General features: G+C 47.0%; 1 protein-coding gene across 1 annotated transcript in view; it reads left to right on the top strand.

The window, feature by feature from the left end:
• RAB20 (RAB20, member RAS oncogene family) overlaps nucleotides 1–19,728 on the top strand; it is a 49,031-nt gene extending 29,303 nt beyond the window's left edge. The window contains exon 2 of the mRNA XM_040336210.1: nucleotides 19,045–19,728. Within this exon, the coding sequence (XP_040192144.1) occupies nucleotides 19,045–19,562 (518 nt within the window). The 3' untranslated portion in view covers nucleotides 19,563–19,728. The remainder of the gene's footprint in view (nucleotides 1–19,044) is intronic.
• Nucleotides 19,729–20,677: the final 949 nt, after the last annotated feature.

The raw sequence follows: 20,677 nt of genomic DNA, 5'->3' as shown, positions 1-20,677 counted from the left end.
CCTGCTTTGAGCCACATGCGGCGATGGCGTGAACCCAGCCTAAAGTATTTGGAAGCTTTTCCATATTTGAGACCTACCCAAGCCTTTGCTATCTGTGAAAAGCTGAGAGGGAGTAAAGATTTTCTCTTTGTTTATTCTTCATTCACAAGAGTAAGGTCCTATTCATAAGTGTGATTAAGGCTGCACAACAGATTCCTGTGGTAAGAATTGGTGTAGGTCAGTGGCGTCCAAACTGCAGACCGGGGAACGAATGTGGCCCTTTGCTTGCCTTTATTTGGCCCTTGGAGCATATCCCTCCCATTGATATGAGACACTAGTCTGCCAACTGACATCAACAGTAGGGGTGCAACGGATCACAGTTGATCCGTGATCTGAACGGGTCACCCCCTTCGGATCGGAACACACTGTGATCCGCGGATTGCCACGGCTCCGGAGCTCCGGAGCTAGGCCGAAGCCGCGGCCTTTCCTAATGTTACGGCGGCGGCTCCGGAGCTAGGCCGAAGCCGCAGCCTTTCCTAATGTTATGGCCTCCGGAGCCGCGACCATAACGCTAGGAAAGGCCGCGGCTTCGGCCTAGCTCCGGAGCCGCCGCCGTAACATTAGGAAAGGCCGCGGCTTCGGCCTAGCTCCGGAGCCGCGGCCATCTTGGTACACCCGGCGGCGGCCGTCCTCTGTTTACACCCACAGAGGAGGAGCCCGCACTCGTGGGACACGCCGCTAGTCTGTCGGTACTAGCTGGTGGGGGAAGGAGGTCACTGTACTGACTGAGAGGGGGTCACTGTACTGACTGAGAGGGGGTCACTGTACTGACAGAGAGGGGGTCACTGTACTGACAGAGAGGGGGTCACTGTACTGGCTGAGAGGGGGTCACTGTACTGGCTGAGAGGGGGTCACTGTACTGGCTGAGAGGGGGTCACTGTACTGGCTGAGAGGGGGGTCACTGTACTGACTGAGAGAGGGGGTCACTGTACTGGCTGAGAGGGGGGTCACTGTACTGACTGAGAGAGGGGTCACTGTACTGAGAGGGGGGGCCACTGTACTGAGAGGGGGGGTCACTGTACTGAGAGGGGGGGTCACTACTGAGAGGGGTCACTGTACTGAGAGAGGGGTCTCTGTACTAAGAGGAGGGGGGGATGTCTGCACCGAGGGGGTACATAGTTGGTTGGGGGGGGGAGGAGATGTGGATATTACAGTGGGGGAGATTTTTTTTTTGCCGATCCGAAAAATGATCCGATCCGTGACTCCTGATCCGAGGAACGATCCGAACCGTGAGTTTTTTGATCCGTTGCACCCCTAATCAACAGTAGTGCACCATTTCTCCCACTGACACCAAATGGGGCAATGTTTATTTCCATTGATGCCAGGAAAATTTCCACTTCTGCTGGCCACAGTCCGGCCCCCCAAAAGCCTGAGGACAATAAACTGGCCCTTTGTTTTAAAAGTTTGGAGACCACTGGTGTAGGTGAACCGCTTACAGTGGCTGCATCTGTTTGCATGTAATCACACATTGAATGATTCAGGTCAGATGACTGCCCCGGATGAAAACTGTATTTGTAGAGGGGGATTAACTGCTCATAACTTCAGGCAGGGTTTGACAAATTTGCTTGGAATCTAGGAGCCAGCTAAAAAAGTTAGGAGCCAGAAAACGCGCACCGAGCTCGCGCGCAGAGGCGAACGCACACTTGAGCAGCGTCTGCATATGTAAACGGTATACAAACCACACATGTGAGGTATTCCCGCGATTGGTAGAGCGAGAGCAATAATTCTAGCCCTAGACCTCCTCTAACTCAAAACATGCAACCTGTAGAATTTTTTAAACGTTGCCTATGGAGATTTTAAAGGGTAAAAGTTTGTCGCCGGGTAGAACTTCTAATTTTCAGAGGATGGTTAACAGTGAGTATGCATGCTGTGCCAGGGCAGAAGACATTGCAGTACAACTAAGAAAAAGGAGCTTTGAGACTGTAGTATATATAAATGCATTTTAATTCTGACAGAGGAGGATTGTAGAAGGCACCCTTGGAATTAATACTGTTCAAAGACTTTTTATTATATATTTTACATTAAATGTCTAATTCTGGTACTGGGGTGGTGATATTTTTATGCATGCACTGCTAAATAGGATTGCTGAGTTCCAAATGCCTTTGCATTAACACTTGGCACTACCGTTTTGTTTCTAAAAAAAAATAAAAAAATGTCTTCATTGTACATTCCATCCCATAGGACCGGCGCTCCACGGACTTGGCCGAAGCCGCGGCCTTGCCTAAAACATCCTGCCCGCAGCGATCCTGGGAAAAGGCTGTGAGCGGCATCCAGCCTGATGCCGCTCGCGGCCTTTTCCCAGGATTGCGGCGAGCTGCGGGCAGGATGTTTTAGGCGAGGCTGCGGCTTCGGCCTAGTCCGCTGCGATCCTGGGGAAAAGGCGCTCTAGGACTAGGCCGAAGCCGCGGCCTCGCCTAAAACATCCTGCCCGCGGTGATCCTGGGAAAAGGCTTGCGGCCTTTTCCCAGGATGGCGGCGAGCTGCGGGCAGGATGTTTTAGGCGAGGCCGCGCCTTCGGCCTAGTCCTTGGAGCACCGGTCCTATGGAACAAAACATTTTTATTTTTTTTGCCCATGTCCACCTTCTGAGCCAAGACCCCACTCGCCAGGACGCTATTTCTAGTCGCCCTGGCGACCGGGATTTGTTGAGCCCTGACTTCAGGTAATTGCTCGTTATGAGATTACGTCTGAACACCCTCGTATAGCTGCTGCCACTATCAGCCCATCATTGCCTTGAACAAATGGAGCAGCTGCAACTACCTGTGTCCACCTGTTACTCCAGCCAAAGGTCCGTGTTCATCCGATCCCCCATAGGGGAGAGCGGAGAAAAGACAGGGCGGTCCCTGCACAGTGTGCGGAGACCATCCTGTCAGCCGCCGGCCCAGCGGGGATTTACGGAGCGATCCCCGCTGAGCTTACGGACACACAGAGGCGGATCGTTACTGATCCGCCCCGTGTGAAAGGGCCCTTAGGCCCCTTTCACACGTGTCTGTTTTTCATCCATACATTGACAGATGAAAAATGGACACCAATGTATTTCTATGGGTAACTTCTGACATCTTCCTTTTTTTTTTTTTTTTTAATGGAAGGCCTCACACGGGCGTTCAGTTTTTTTCCTTTTTTTCATCCATCCATTGATGGATAAAAAGCGGACATCAATGCATCTCTATTGAAAATGGATGTAAACAAATGATCATCCATTTACATTAGCTTCCATCAACATCCGTATTTTGGAACAGATCAAAGCCCTAGTTTTCTTTTGTTTAAAAAAACAGAACGTAAACGAACAAACCGCCTGTTTTTGTGTCTATTTTTGCATTGGTAGTGGATGTAAAAAAAACTTATGTACAACAGAACCCGATGAGAAACTGATGAAAACCGATCGTTTTTTTTTAACTGAACTGATGAAATAAACGGAAAGTGTTTTTTTTATATTAAAGGTTGTGTTACATGGTCAATTTGGATGTAGGTAGTGCTTAGCTGGGTTTTATTTAGAGGGGTTGTAAACCTGCGGTTCAGTTTGAAAGCAGCTTGGTAACCACTGCAGAACAGATATGCCCAAATATACACCATTCAGGTATTGCCGGCTGTTGCTGTCCCAGGCAGAATGCATTTGGTATCACTCCGCTTGTGACAGGAGCTGGCGCTATACAGGAAGCATCAGCATATGAGGCTCTGCCCCCTCCGCAGCCTCTTGTTTCCTCTACCGCTGGCTTCATTCAAAACACTGATGCTCTGGGATGGCTTGAGAACCTGCTATCCCAAAGCAGGAGGTCGCGGGCCACATCAGAAGGCTCCGCGGGCCACATGTCCCCCCTCCCGGACCACTGGTTGGGCACCCCTGCAGTAAAGGATGTCACGTTATCTGTGCCCAGTCTTGCCACTAACCGTAAATCTAGCACTGAGAAATGCTTTCTGCTTTATTGCTGGGTTAAAAGTTGACACATGAGCAAAATTTGTGTCGCCACACCCCTGCTGCTGTGACGGACATCTGACGTATTTCTCATGCATGAGAGCAGAGGGAGTGTTCAGGATTGCAGCAGTAGATCACCTCTTCCTACATACAGGCGTTGGGTAGCTCGGGCATTGAGGGAACCAGGAGCGCCCACAGTGGGGACTGTGCGCTAACTTTTCTATATCCGTCCGTGAGGCTCAGCCTTGTCGCTCTGCTTGTTGGGAGGAGTGTAGCGATGGTAGTGGATTCCTGTGATGTCTCGATTCGCCTCCTAAGCCTTGTCATTGAGACCCGCAATGCGCACCCATATCTGATGTTTACTGGGTTCATACAGGCGCAGGGAACAAGAACTGAAAGGTATACAAACATAGATTCAGTTGGGAGATGTGAGCACATTACTATGGTGCCTTTGTTTAATATTAGATGCCCTGCGGGTTTACAGCCACTTTAAAAAAATAAAAACACCTTTTTACATTATAAGGTGTGTTTCATGAGTGTCTCACTTGGCAGTCTGTGAAGATCTGTTGGGTAAATGTATGACCTATACATGGTGTAGTAAGAAAGTAGGATGAGGTACTGACTATTTTACATTTTTTATTACTGGCAGCGATGTTGTTTTACGTTCCATTACTTCCCATGCTCTTAAATACACAAAACAAAGCCAACTTTGTAATACATAAAGTTCAACTCATGCCAACACAGAAAAACCTGATCCAAAACGTAACTTTCCCATCCTCAAAATGAAAAGAACATTTTGACTATATAAGTTGGTGCCCTTTACACAGGTAGGTGCTTTCTGTTCCGATCAGTAAGGGATCTGTTCGCTGATCTGAGCAGAGTGGGTGGATGACAGATCCGTGTCTGCTCAGTTTCTACAGAGTGGACAGAGACAGACCCTACCCTGCTCTGCTCTATGGAGTAAATAGACTCCGCTGTCTGTTTACACCCAGCTGCCTCTGATCCAGTCTGCCCAAACGGACCTACAATTGTATTTTTTGTGGGCCTGATTGGACCCAGAGGTGGCAGGTGTAAATGGGCACAAGTAGATGCCGAGAAAGCGCTTGACAGGGTTAACTGGTCTTTCTTCCAACTATCTCTGTAACATATAGGGCTGGGACCTAAACTAATATCTAAAATTATGCAGATGACTTTTTGTTATATATCACACAATCTCAAGTGCTTCTGTTCTCACCGTAATTTCGAACTGAACATTGCCAAAATTGAAGCACTAAATATCTTTGTCAGTTCCTACCTTAACCACGATCCAAAACAACTTTTCCTTTCATTGGCAGTCTAAACACCTGGTGACAGAGATACCACAGTACTTGCATGACTTGTACTCTCTGAATTTTAGCCCTATGTCCACTAACCTCCTATGACAAACCTGCGCTTCCTGAAGGCGATACATCTATGATCTATGGCCCAGATTCACGAAGCTCAGCGCATCAATAGGCGGGCGTATCGCAATGCAGATACACTAGACCGTCGAAACTTAGAGAGGCAAGCAGCCTATTCAGCAAGCAAATGCGCGCTGCGATGCGCCATCGTAATGTAATTTTGATGGCGTAACCCGACGTAATTCAAATTGGGAAGGAGGTGGGCGTGATCCATTTAAATGAATCGTGACCCCATGCAAATTACGGTCCGAACGAACGGCGCATGCGCCGTCACGTGATCGCATCCCCCGCGTCCCACTGCGCATGCGCCCCAATTCGCCGATCGTATTCCCCCCCACGATAACCCAGCCCACCGTTTCCGCCCAGGGCATAAATCCGCACGGACATGCGCCAGTCAAGTGCAAAAGTACACCTGCTGGTTTTGGTCGTTTGGTGTGGCTACTTTTGCTTTGTTCAGATCAAAAAAGATGTCTGAGGCTGGCACGAAAGATAGGAGGGAAAAAAACTTTATTATTGAGGAGAAGGCGGTGATTATTGATGCCATGAGGAAGTATAACAAGTTCCTCCACGGCAAGGAAAGTGGCTCGACCAGCAAGGTCCGTAAGGATCAAATCTTGGCACAGATTGCAGCGGAGGTGAGTGCCCTTGGCTATGCCAACCGGACCCCAGACAAGATCGCCAAGAAGATCAACGACCTGCGGCGTCTTGTGAAGGAGAAGGTGGCCAAGATAAAAAAACACAGTAGGGGCACCGGAGGTGGACCAGCCCTGAAACTAAGACTGACACCTGATGAGGAGGTCATTGCCAGGTGCCTGGAGAAGGAGCAGGTGGAGGGCCTGGAGGGCTTCGAGTCAGTTGATCAGCCCTTGAGGACAGGTGAGTGTGTTTTTTCTTTAATCTGGTGTATAGCATGTGGGGGGGGGGGGGGGGGGGGAGTGAATATGTGACAAGTGTGTGGGTCCACCAACATATTACTGTTTTGTGTCATCCACAGATATGCAGGATGAAGCGGGCCCATCCTCGGCTGCTGGCCAACCAAGCCCATCCCAGGATACCAGTGTCCACACCTCTCCATTAGAGGAGGTGGAGGAGGAGCACGGGCACCTGGATGATGGCATATATCTGGGGGATGAGACCACCGTCGCTGGACCCTCCCATACCTCCATAGGGGATACCCCCCCAAGGGACTCAAACTTTATTGTAACCCCCCCAAGGGCCTCCACCCTTTTGGGAAGCCCCCTAAGGGCCTCCGACCTTTTGGGAAGCCCATCCTCCCTAAGGGAAGTTCCCTCAGGGTCCTCCCCATACATTCGTCCCCAAGCCTCACCTGCACCCAGGAAGGCAATTAGGAAGACGAGGGGTGATCCTGATGCCTTAGAAGCCACTTTGGCTATGGACCTGGCCAGGCAGACCCAACATGTGGGTTCTGTTGCATGTGATATGCGCCGGGTGGCAGCCAGCCTGGCCTCCATGCAGCAGACCCAGGCTGCTTTCACTGCCACCATTAGTGAAAATGTGCAGGAGGTCAGTGCCAACAGCACTGCGTTGGTGACCTGCGTTAGGGACCTGGATGACACTAATTCAGGCCTTGTGGCAGAGGTCAGGAGTCTGGGAGTGGCCATACAGGCCAATACAGCAGCCATTGAGGCGGTGGGGAATCAGACCACTGCGGTCCTCACCCGCATAGCCCTGGCTTTAGAGGGTATCCAGGCAGCCAGGGAGAGACCGGGGGATGTTCCTCCTCCCAATGACCCACCCCCCCCACCCGCGGCTGCCCCCAGGCAACAGAGGGCACGGAGCCTTGGCACTAGGCGTAGTACACGTCGGGCCAGATGAGTGCCATTTAGAATATATTTTTTTTATATTCTATTTGATTTTTGGTTATTAATTTATACTCATGATATGAGTGATATTTTGTTATTATGATACTCGATTGGAGTTGTATTTATTTTATTATTATTTGGGATATATATATTGACAAATATTTTCTGAAAAACATACAGCAACATAATTGGAGCCTTGACGTGGCGTTGCTGCTCCCAAGTACCGCACGGTGTACTTCGGTCTAATCCAATTTATTGGTGTTTGGGGGGGGGGGGGGGGTGTGTTAGGGACCACAGTGGGGTGCATGCGTGCATTAGCATTGTGACATGTTTCATGTGCGTGTTGCACGTGAAAATAAGCCTTCCACGAGGCATCTCCTGACTGCTCTTCCCTCAGCAGACGGGGGACCCTCGGGTGGGGGGGGAATGTCTGGTTCGGGGGTCAGGTCATGACGGACTTCAATCTGCAGGCCCCTTCTCATTGCGAAATTGTGCAAAATGCAACATGCACCGATAATCTGGCACACAAAGTCTGGGGCATACAACAGTGTACCCCCAGACCTATCTAGGCATCGGAAACGTGACTTCAGGAGGCCAAACGTGCGCTCCACCACTCCCCGGGTACGTATATGAGCCTCATTGTAGCTTCTTTCTCCTGGGGTTTGTGGGTTCCGGAATGGGGTCATCAGGTGGGGTCCCAGGGCATATCCAGAGTCACCTGTAAGGGAAAAGACAGGAGGATGTTAGTCATGCATGTGCCCCTCGTGATGTCTGCATCATGGGGGGGGGACAGTCATACCTGACACCCATGTCACTCACCAACCAGCCAGCTGTCCCCATACACGTTCTCTTCAAATTGTCTTGGGATGTCGCTTTGCCGGTAGATAAAGCTGTCATGGGTGGCCCCAGGGTGTTTAGCACAGACGTGCCATATGAGGCCTTGAGCATCGGTTATTACTTGTACATTAATGGAATGCCAATTCTTCCTGTTACGGTACATATGCTCAGTGTCACGGGGGGGCTGGAGTGCCACATGAGAACAATCAATGGCCCCCACAGTGCGTGGAAATCTGGCTATTTTATAGAAATCGGTTCTTGCCTTTGCCTGCTGGACCTCCTGGGTGGGTCTCACAATGTGGTGGGACATCCGTCTCAGGATAGCGGGTACAACTTGGTGCACGCACCTACTCATTGTGGATTGGGACATCCCAGCCAAATTCCCACTGGTTCTTTGAAATGATCCACTGGCAAAAAAATGCAGGGTTGCCATGACCTTGAGCAGTGGCGGCACTGCTTGTGATCGATGTGTTGGGTTGGTGAGGTCATCCTGCAGGGATCGTACTATTTCTATGATGGCTTCAGTGTCAAATCTCAACAAGCGAAACACCTCCGATTCAACCATGCCAAAGAGGTCCATGCGATCTCGGGGTACCCTCTCCTGTGCCCTCCTCCTCCTGCGTGCGCGTAGACGCCGTAGTACTATGACCACGGCTGCCCCTGACATGTTGGCACACAGATGTGTTGTCCTGCAAGTGTTGTTGCTCAGCTCCTCTGTCACGCTGCTGCTGTTGCTGCTCTCCAGCTGACCTGTGCAAGTCCGTTGCAAAGTTACCCCTGCTTTTATGAAGGGTAACTTTAGATCGGGCTAGCAGCTTACACGCACCGCGCGTAGCCTACGACGGACAATCGTACGCATGTGAATCGGCATTTCGCCCTCATTTGCATAATTGAATAGCTAATCAATGGGAACGAAGAATACGCCTAGCCTAAATATGCGCCTAAGTTTCGCCGGCGGAGGACAGTTGCGTTGGACGGGTGAAGCCTAAGTTCACGTGTATGTGCTTCTGTGGGTACCGCGCATCGATACGACGGCGCACATCTACACTTACGCCGCGTATCTCGAGATACACCGTCGTATCTGCTTCGTGAATCTGGGCCTATGGCTCTTATGAAAGGATTTCATAGCCCACAGCTCGAGCGTTTTGTCCATAAAGCGATGGGTTCCTTTAGATCCCAAATGGGACACCCCCGCTCTCACACTGACTGGCTAACTAAAATGAACTTAAAGCGGAGGTTCACCCTAAAAAAATTATATACCATCCCATCCAGCATACTTGCGTCAGCTACAGTATGCTTTTTTTTTTTTTTTTTCCGCTGTATTTACCTGTTAATTCCTCAGTTTCTTTTCAGACTCCCGCGGGAAGTAGGCGTTCCTATGAAGAGGGGGGACATGATTGACGTCCGGCTATGGCGCGTCACGCGTTCCGAAAATAGCCAAAATAGGACTCTGCTGTATACGGCGCCTGTGTAGTCAGCTCCTAGTCCGTGCGCAGGCGCCGTATAGCACCGTGAAGAGCCGAGATCTAGTCCGGCTATTTTCGGAACGCGTGACGCGCCATAGCCGGACGTCAATCATGTTCCCCTCTTCATAGGAACGCCTACTCCCCGCGGGAGTCTGAAACGAAACTGAAGGATTAAACGGTAAATACAGCGCAAAAAAAAAGAAGCATACTGTAGCTGACGCAAGTATGCTGGATGGGATGGTACATAGATGTTTTTTAGGGTGAACCTCCGCTTTAATAAAATACTGTAAATCCCTACATTTATCCAGACAGATGCATAGAATGCTTACAGCTTTTGAGGTTATGTGTGGTCTTTCTCAGGTTCCTATACACGCCTCGTCTTTGATCTAAAAGGTGATTCTATCCTACACGCACAACACTTTACCTACCTAAACACGAACACGGTCCAGGAACTTGGGGCAGAGATATTTGCCGGTGTATAAGGCGACCGGGCATATAAGACTCCCTAATTTTACAGTTTAAGATTATTATTTTTTTGCCTGCTCTCACCGTTTTAAGACGACCCCCCTTCCTAGGCTTCCGACACTTCATATTTCTTCCTTCTGGAGCAGTATTCTTCTTGCTGGAGTTGGAGCCAATCACGGCGAGCTATGTATTCTATTAATAAATACAAAGCCTGCTTGGATTGGCAGAGGCTGTAACATCATTAGCCCATGTCTCTCTGACTCTCAAAGACAATACTGTGTAGCCTGCTCGGATTGGCAGAGGTTGTTACTCCAATCCGAGCAGGCTCTGTATTCATTTGAACACTTCGCGCACCGGGATTGGCTAAGCTAAGCGGTATATACAGTATACAGTATTACCGCACATCCAGCAGGCATCCGAGCAGCTGACCCGGCGTATAAGACGACCCCTGCTTTTTGGCCATTTTTTTTAAAGTGTAAAAGGTAGTCTTATACGCCAGCAAATACAGTACTTCATTCATCTTCACTCGTTAAATCTTCGATCTCCAGCTTTATCCAAGAGAAAAATTATAAATTACTTTCCCGGTGGTATAGAGATAGTTTCCATCAACAAAATGTTCCCAAATACACCCGATGTCTGTTGGCACTGTCAGAGTGAGAGGAACATATCTTCATGTCCGGTGGGAATGCAGTCATTTTCGCCCTTTCTGGAAGAAGATTTTTCAGGTCTGCAATGAAATAATCAACAAATATCTCGCCCCCTCCCCTAAAATTGCTATTATACATTTTTCCAGGACCAGCTAAATCCTAAAAGATTGAACCTCCACAGATTTTTCATGTCGGCGGCACGCCAACTCAATACTACGTTTTGGAAGACTGAGATTGTCGTCCCCCCCCCCCCCCCCCGGTGAATTGACATAATGAACGATACTATGCTCACAGAGGAGATGGAGGCAAGAGAAAAAGACGCATGGGACAAACATCTTAAACCACTTCCATACCGTGTGAATTCCAGCACTCCTCCCCTACATATGAAAATCTTAATTTTTTTTTTGCAAGAAAATTACTCAGAACCCCTAAACATATGATATAGTGTAATAACATTTTATAGCAGAGACCCTAGGGAATAAAGTGTTGGCCATTGGAGTGGCCAACGATGGATGTGTCCTGCTGAAGCTCTGTCCTTCTCGGCTCTTAACGGCTCTCACAGACGCTCGAATGGCAGGGTAACTACAAAATAATATACACCATATCACTCCCTAGAGCCCAGGGATCAAAACAATATGGTTTTTAGAGTAACCCGTGGAAAAAACGCAGCTAAAACCCTCAAAGAAAAGCCACTCAAAGGGAATATGAAAATGGCACTGTCAAATTCTCCTCAGGCACTCAAACCCCGCTCTGACAAGAAACAATAGCACTTATCACAGGATTCCTTTGATACTGATGGTGAACACAGTGCCATAAGCCAGTCAAAACAAACTGATACATTACAACCCAAAATATTGAAACCAATAGAGAAAATGTTTCAAAGTGTCGGCCATTGCAACTTTTTATGTCACACAATATTTGCTCAGCAATTTTTCAAACACAAAAAAAACACTCATGAATAAAAAATAAAAAAAACAGTAAATTTAGCCCAATTGTTTTGTACATCTGATGTTTAAATCGATACCTCACATGTCACACTTTAAAATTGCGCACACTCTTGGATTGGCGCCAAACTTTGGTACTTAAAAATCTCCATAGGCAACGCTTTAAATAAAATTCAGGTTACCTGTTTAGAATTACAGAGGAGGTCTTGGGCTAGAATTATTGCTTTCGCTCGAACTTTCGCAGTGATACCTGTGTGGTTTGAACGTTGTTTACATATGCAGATGCAACCCACGTATGCGGAGGCTTCTGTGTGCAAGCACGCAGGGGGGGGGGGGGGTGCTTTTAATTTTTTTGTTACTTTCCCTTTTTTTTTTTAATCACTTTTTCTATTCCTATTACAAAGAATGTAAATATCACTTGTAATGGGGCATGACAGGTTCTTTTTATGCTGTTCCTCCTCCCTTCTCCACACTCAGCGGTTCTGGTAGCATCAAGCGCCGTGCTGAGTGTGTATTTAGATTTAGATTGGAAGTTTTAATGTCCCAATTCACAAAAAGTTATAATTAATGACTTCTCTACTGTAAGAATAAAGACCAATGCATGCAGTGCCTCACGTAACCGCAAAACGAACACGTTAAGTGACCGTGAAGAAGCATGCTTTTCATGTGCTTCACTATATGGCACATACCGCACAATTAGGAGCGACAATACTTATACTTTCCATAGTGTTGTGTTATGCTGTTACAGGGAACGCAGCGCCCATGGGTAACCTAGCCTCTCACTGATAAGGGATTAAGTAAATATGTTTTTTGCAGGACTAGAGACACTTGTATAAGTGAAGGGAATGGAGGGTCAATAGTTCAAGACTGAAGCTGTAAACCATTGGAAAAACTGCTGTCATTCAGCTAAGGCTATGAAAACTTGTAAACTCCGATTTTTAGCTTAAACTTTAAACATTAATATGGGATTCTCCTAGGAAAATCATGTTTTAGAATAAATGCCCCTTCCTTCAAGGAATGTATAAAATACATTCGCATATTAATACAGAGGAGTCGGAGTCGGGGAGTCGGAAGTACAAAAAACTGAGGAGTCGGAACATTTATCTACCGACTCCACAGCCCTGGTTGGCACACCCTTTGCAGTTATACCATCTTCAACTCTTCTGGAAAGGCTGTCCACAAGGTTTAGGAGTGTGTTTATGGGAATGTTTGACCATTCTTCCAGAGGCACATTTGTGAGGTCAGGCACTGATGTGAACAAGAAGGACTGGGTCACAGTCTTCACTCTTGTTCATCCCAAAGGTGTTCTATTGGGTTGAGGTCAGGGCTCTGTACAGACCAGTCAAGTTCCTCCACCCCAAACTCACTCATCCATGTCTTTATGGACCTTGTTTGTGCACTGGTGCGCAGTTATGTTGGAACAGGAATGGGTCTTCCCCCAACTGTTCCCACAAAGTTTGGAGAATTAAATTGTCCAAAATGTTTTGTTATGCTGATGCCTTAAGTGTTCCCTTCACTGGAACTAAGGGGCCAAGCCTAACCCTGAAAAACAACCCCATACTATAACCCCTCCCCCCCTCCATCGAATACTTCGGACCAGTGCACAAAGCAAGGTCCATAAAGACATGGATGAGCAAATTTGGGGTGGAGGAACTTGACTGGCCTGCATAGAGTCCTGATCTCAACCCAATAGAACACATTTGGGATGAATTAGAGCAGAGACTGTGAGCCAGGCCGCCTTGTCCAACATCAGTGCCTGACCTCACAAATGCGCTTCTGGAAGAATGGTGAAACATTCCCATAGATGCTCCTAAACCTTGTGGACAGCATTCCCAGAAGAGTTGAAGCTGTTACAGCTGCAAAGAATGGGCCAACTCAATATTGAACCTTACAGACTAAAACTGGGATACCACTAAATTTCATGTTAAAGGCAGGTGTTCCAATACTTTTGGTGATATAGTGTATATACTGTATGATGGCCTCTGTTCTTGACCTGGACCGACAGCCATCCACTCCCTAACATGGGTTCCTTTCTTTCCTCTGCAGTCCCTGGTTGTTGGGAACGCTGACTTCCTTATAACCAATGATATCACTTGCATGCTCGCCCCCAGAATAACAGGGGGACAGAAGTGGAACTTGACCCAGACCTGCAGCCTGCTCCACTTTCCGACTCATGTCCTATGCCTGCCTGGCACTTAAAGGTATTGGGGCACCCTGATGCGCAGCTAATGTTAAGGGGCACCCTGATGGGGACACCTGGATCGTTTTAATGGGGGCTGCTGATGTAAGGGACACTATGATGGGGGTTTAGTCTTCTAAATATACAATAACTACGCACAGTATATCCTACCCGAGTATGAAATTTGGACCCCTCCTGGAAGAAAATGATGTAACCTTCTTGAATTTTAATTCAGTACCCCCAATCTAAACTATTGAGCCATGTGCTTGTCTTGTGTGCTGTAGAGGTAAAAGGAAATGCGATTAGATATGTAAACGCGTCCACTTGCCAATTCACAGCCAAAAAGTTTACGCGACTCCATTACTAGTCATAAATACTGTGCAGATGTCACGTTATGCAACTTTTTCATTCTTCTTTCAGTTTTCTGTAATTATTTAGGAAGTATGTTGCATTTTTGTTTTATAGCATGTGATGCATTTTTCTCGTCACCCAGTCTTGGTTGGTTTTACAGTCATGTGGAAAAAAATGTGACTAAACCAGATTCACTGATATCGGCTTTAACGAAAAACCGTCACATATCAGCCAAGATGTGTTACAGAGCGAGCAGACGTTGCTTTTATTGGGAGAACAGTTATCATGTATAAAGCCGATGAGACGTTTTCTGCTGAAAGGGAAGAACAAAAGGCCAAAACTTCATAATGCTAACCTGACAAAGACAAACGCCTTGTCCACTTTATAGAATGCTGCTAAAAGGCAAATCATGGGGGTTATTTACTAAAGGAAAATCCACTTTGCACTACAAGTGCAAACTACACTTGAAATTGCACTGAAAGTGCACTTGGAAGTGCAGTCACTGGCCTAGATTCAAGAAGCAATTGCGTCTGCGTAACCATAGTTACGCAGCGCAATTGCTTACTTGCTCCGGTGTTTTGAATGTTCCTGATTTAAGAACCTTGATACGCCGACTGCAGCCTAAGATATGCGTGGCATAAGGCTCTTATGCCGTCATATCTTAGGCTGCATTCTTACGCAGGCCGCTAGGTGGCGTTCCGGTAGTGGTCAGCGTATAGTATGCAAATTGCATACTAACGCCGATTCACTACCCTACGCGAGCCCTGCGTACGCAGTTTACGTCGTTTGCGTAAGGCTGCCCCTTCTATAGCAGGGGCAGCCAATGCTAAAAGTATACCCGTCGTTCCCGCGTCGCGAAATTTGAAAATTTACGTTGTTTGCGTAAGTGAATCGTGAATGGCGCTGGACGCCATTCACGTTCACTTTGAAGCAAATGACGTCCTTGCGACGTCATTTACCGCAATGCACGTCGGGAAAGTTTCCCGACGGAGCATGCGCACTACGCTCGGCGCGGGAACGCGCCTAATTTAAATGATCCACACCCCCTACGGGATCATTTAAATTGCACGCGCTTACGCCGGGCATTTTGCCGGAGCGCCCACGCAATTTACGGAGCTACTGCGGCAAAACAGTGCGCTGCGCCTCCGTAAAAAAAGCGCAAGGCTACCTGAATCTGGGCCACTGTAGATCTGAGGGGGACATGCAAGGGGGGAAAAAAAAAAAAACATCATTTTAGCTTGCACATGATTGGATAATAAAATCAGCAGAGCTTCCCCTCATTTCACATCTATCCCTCCGATTTACAGCGACTTCCAAGTGCACTTTGTAGTGTAAAGTGAATTTGCCTTTAGTAAATAACCCCCAATGTGTTGGGCCTTGTTCACACCTATGCAGTTTGCTTTTGATCCGTTTCTGCTTTTTGCTGTGTTTTTTTGGACATGCATCTGATGCGGTTTTATGATTTTTTTTTATGCGTCTTTTTTGTATTGTTGGGCAGATTAAAAAGCGCTAAATGTATCTCACACACAAACTGCTTTTCTGAAGCGTCTCCATTGAAGTCTGAAGTCACCGTTTTGCATTTAAAAAAAGTCCCTGACCAAAAACGCAGCGGCTGAAAAAAGCATATATGTGAACATGTCCCATAGGAAATCACGTTAAATAGATTGTAGTCTGTTTCTGTAAAAAGCACCAAAAAAAAATGCATAGGTGTGAACCAGGCCTTAAATATGAGCGCTAAGAGCCAGTTCACACTGGGGCGACGAGTCGCGTCCCATTCTATGCAATAGAACCGTTCTAATAGGAGAGACGCAAGTCGCTCTGACTTAGAAAAAGGTTCTTGTACGACTTCTATACAGAAGTCTTCAGGACGTCTTGCAGAGTCGCCCCCGAAGTCGTGCTGCCGCAGTGTGAACCCGGCTCTAACTGTTTTGTATACTGACTACACATGTGAATGTAAACAAAGGGCCGGATTCAAAGAGATTTGCGCATTATTTACGGAGGCGCAGGGCAACGTTTTTGCCCGGCGCCCCTGCAAATTTGCTCCGCTGCCCTTGATTCACGGAGCAGAAGCTCCGTGAATTGCGCGGGCGCGCCGGCAAAATGCCCGGTGCTAGAGCATGCAATTTAAATGATCCCATAGGGGGCGGGAATCATTTTAAATTAGGCGCGTTCCCGCGCCGATCGTAGAGCGCATGCTCGTCGGGAAAAGTTCCCGACGTGCATTGCGGCAAATGACGTCGCAAGGACGTCATTTGCTTCAAAGTGAACGTGAATGGCGTCCAGCGCCATTCACGATTCACTTACGCAAACAACATAAAATTCAAATTTCGCGACGCGGGAACGACGGGTATACGTAACATGGGCTGCCCCTGCTAATAGCAGGGGCAGCCTTGCGCGAAAACCGCCGTACGTAAACGACGTAAATTGCGTACGCAGGGCTCGCGCAACGTTGTGAATCGGTGTTAGTATGCAATTTGCATACTATACACTGAGCACAATGTGAACGCCACCTAGCGTCCACCGCAAGAATGCAGCCTAAGATATGCGGGCATAAGAGCCTTATGCCGCGCAGATCTTAGGCTGCAGTCGGCGTAACAAGGTTCCTGAATCAGGAGCACTCGTTACGCCGGGGCAAGTAAGCAATTGCGCTGTGTAACCTATGGTTACACAGGCGCAATTGCTTCTTGAATCCGGCCCATAGTCATTTGAACACAAGAGGAACTGGCTGCTTTGCAAATGACATGTAAATCTGCTGTTCATCTGTGTCGGGCACATAATCCCTTTGATGTTAAGTCTATTTTTTGTAACTCCATTATATAAGCGTTGCATGAAAAATCATTCTTGTCATCTGCTGACCTTTCTAAAACTCTAAAGACAGGGACATTTCTCATTCTTGGTGTAGAACTTGTAGAAGTGGGGGTACACGTTCCTGCAGAAAGCTGGTCAGAGGTGTCAGCAGATTTCTGCCTCCTGTCTCTAGTGGAAAACAGGCTCTGATTTGAGGAAAAAGAAAAGAAAATCCACAAATGTCATGAAAGGCTAGCAAAAACGTGGACTTTTGTTTCAGCAGAACAAGGGAAAAGGCATGCAATCTCCTAGGACCCTAGCAGAAAACAGACGTGCTGAGGGGGTTCTACACGGCTGGCTTTGCCACAGTCCCTAACTTCTGTATGCAAAAGTATAACTCAACTGTTTCTGAACACTTGTGTCCCTCAATGTATGATGGAGAATTAAAATGTTTGTGCTTGGGTTTAGTTGTTCTTTAGAAGATGACTATCCACCAGACGTATTTTTGTTTTGCAAACCATTGAGCACATGGCTCAGGCACTGTATAAATGCTGGTGTGTTTAGCCTCTTAAAATGGCAGTGCAAAAATGTAGTGACCCACAGTATTGACTAGTATTCTACTTAGGCCAGTGATTTATTTATTTTTTATTTATTTTTTCCTGGTTGATATGGATTACTGCACTTTTCACATATATAGCCAGACTCAGGTAGCTTTACGCCGGCGTATCAGTAGATACGCCGACGTAACTCTGAATCTACGCCGTCCTAAATTTAAGCGTATTCTGGAAACCAGATACGCTTAAATTAGGCTAAGATACGAGCAGCGTAAGTCTCCTATGCCGTCGTATCTTAGGGTGCAATATTTACGCTGGCCGCTAGGTGGCACTTCCGTTGAGTTTGGCGTAGAATATGCAAATGACTAGATACGCCGATTCACGAACGTACGTGTGCCCGTCGCAATTAGTTACGCCGTTTACGTTAGAGATACGCCGGCGTAAAGATAAAGTTGCTCCCTAGGTGGCGCATCCCATGCAAGGTATGGATGTCGGAACAGGCCTATCTTTTTACGTCGTTTGCGTAAGGCGTACGCGAATAGGGCTGTGCGTAAATTACGTTAACGTCACTGGCATTGAGCCGACGTATCTTTGGGCGTAAATACAACGTGATACTGAGCATGCGCCGTTCGTTCGGCCATGCATCTACATGGGGTCAAGCCTCATTTAAATACAACACGCCCCCTACAGCCTACTTTGAAATACGCGCGCTTACGCCAGCCCATTTACGCTACGCCGCCGTAACTTAGGAGGCAAGTGCTTTGTGAATACAGCACTTGCCTCTCTAAGTTGCGGCGGCGTAGCGTAAATACGGTATGCTACGCCCGCACAACGTAGATCGGCCGTACCTGAATCTAGGCCAGTTTATGATGGGGATGTTTTTTGGTTTGTCAGATTTTTGAAAAGTGATACATTTTTTAAGTCTGTGTTGTAACAGTGGGGCATCCATTATGTTATGATGAAAAACATTGGGGTTGATTTACTAAAACAGGAGAGTGCAAAATCTGGTGCAGTTCTGCATAGAGACCAATTGGCATCCAGGTTTTATTGTCAAAACTTAACGGAACAAGCTGAAGTTAGAAGCTGATTGGATACCATGCACCAGATTTTGCACTCTCCAGTTTTGTTAAATCTACCCCAAGGTCTTGAAGGAAAAGTAAACCAACTTGCTAAACATGCTTGTCTCTTAGGCTCCATTCACACCTTGGCGACAAAACGCCCGACGCTCGATACGCTGGAGGGGCGAATTTCCATTGCTGTCTATGAGATGGTTCACATCTCACACCGAAACGCCGTACTCCTGCCGCCTGAAAACAAGTCCCGGACCCTTTTTATCAGGCGGCATTGGCGTTCGACCATAGACGGCAATGGAAATGATTTGTTAAAAAAAAAAAAGTTAAACGAATCGCGTCAGAATACGCCGCGTACGCGGCGTTACTTGTCGCCTAGGTGTGAATGCAGCCTTAAGGATCATGAAAAAACGTAAAATAGCTTCTTGAACTAGTTGGACTACCTTAGTTTGTAGTTGATGGGGGGGGGGGGGGGGGGGGTACACCTTTATAACTTTTTCTTATTAACATTCTGTTTTCATTGTCTTCTAGGAAGGGAACAGTTTCATGGCCTGGGCTCTATGTATTGTAGATCGGCCTCTGCCATTATCCTAACCTACGAAGTTGGCAATATGCAGAGCCTTCTGGAGCTTGAAGAACGCTTCCTAGGCCTCACTGACACAGCCAACAGCGATTGCCTTTTTGTTGTGGTGGGAAATAAGGTTGACCTGACTGATGGCTCTGAAGGAGAAGAAGTAAAATCTGAGGATGAAAGGCCTCGCACCTCTAGTACTTCAAAAGTTCGTAGACAGGTGAACATAGAAGATGCCCATGCCCTATACAAACGCATAATGAAATACAGAATGGTGGATGACAGCTGCGCACCTGCCGCAGAGAAGATGTGTTTCGAAACCAGTGCAAAGACTGGACACAATGTCGATCTGCTATTTGAAAGTGTTTTCAACATGGTTATACCATTGATTTTGAAGAAGAGAGAAAATGGACCAGATGGCACTGTCAATCTTTCACAGAACAATACCGAGAAACAGTCCAAAAGTGGCTGCTGTTAAGTGTTTATATTAAGGTTGCACCAATACCGCTTTTTTATCGGCAAGTACGAGTACCGATTATTTTTGGTTACATACTCGTCAATACCGAGAACGATACTTTGCATCAATAGAAAAAATGTTGGCGCAAATCTCACTGTAAAGAATCACATTCAATTTGAACAGGAATGCAATGCGATTCCTGTGCGAATCTCGTGATTTTTTTATTTCCCCACTGCTACTATGTATGTGTATGTTTGTGTGTGTGTGTGTGTATCTATCTATCTATCTATCTATCTATCTAGAGATAGATAGATAAAAAGGGAAAAGCGCCATCTAGTGGGTAGTTTACAAAATGTTAGAACTTGCAGTATATCTGGCCACATGCAAAATGATCTACAAAGGTGCCCCAGTCTGCCAATGGTAGCACATCGGGGCCCCTGGAGGTGCTCACAGGGCTGGGTGAGAAGTTCAGAGACCCCGTGGGTATAGAGCTGAAGTGATGTCAGCTTTGGGGCAGACCGCCTTTACATCTCCAGCCCTGTGAGCACCTCAAGCGGCCTGTGCGTGGAGGCTTTATGTATTGTGAATTCTAACCGTTTTTAAACTGCCCACTAGATGGCGTCTTAATCCCTTTCTACACACACACACACACACACAAGTGGTGGGGGGAAATTGCATGTTTTGGACAGGAATCGCACTGCATTACTGTTTAAAATGCATGTGATTCTTTGCATTGCGTTTTTGTGTTGACGCAAATCTTACGGTTTTGGTATCGGGGTGATTTGGGCGCGTACTGATACTCACGCAAATGCTTGGTATCGGTATCTGTGCATCCCTAGTTTATATCACAGGCTTCCGAACACCTCCCTGTTGCTAGAATGGATGCAAGCACAATTATTGGACTAACTACAAAACAGACTCGATATCAGAAGAGAACAAAATGCTGCCATAGAATGAACAGAATTTTGCGCAGAATCTGACATCATATTGTAACGAATTCTCACATTACTACCTAATTATTGATGATCTTAACCTTCGTATTCTTAAAAAAAAAAAAAGCTAAACGTAGTTTATTTAATACGGGCAGCAAGCAATAGTATTGTACATTATTGATTATGTGCAATAATCAATGGCTT

Source organism: Rana temporaria, chromosome 2, assembly GCF_905171775.1.
Source record: "Rana temporaria chromosome 2, aRanTem1.1, whole genome shotgun sequence".
Taxonomy (NCBI): domain Eukaryota; kingdom Metazoa; phylum Chordata; class Amphibia; order Anura; family Ranidae; genus Rana; species Rana temporaria.
This window is presented reverse-complemented; position numbering and strand designations above follow the sequence as displayed.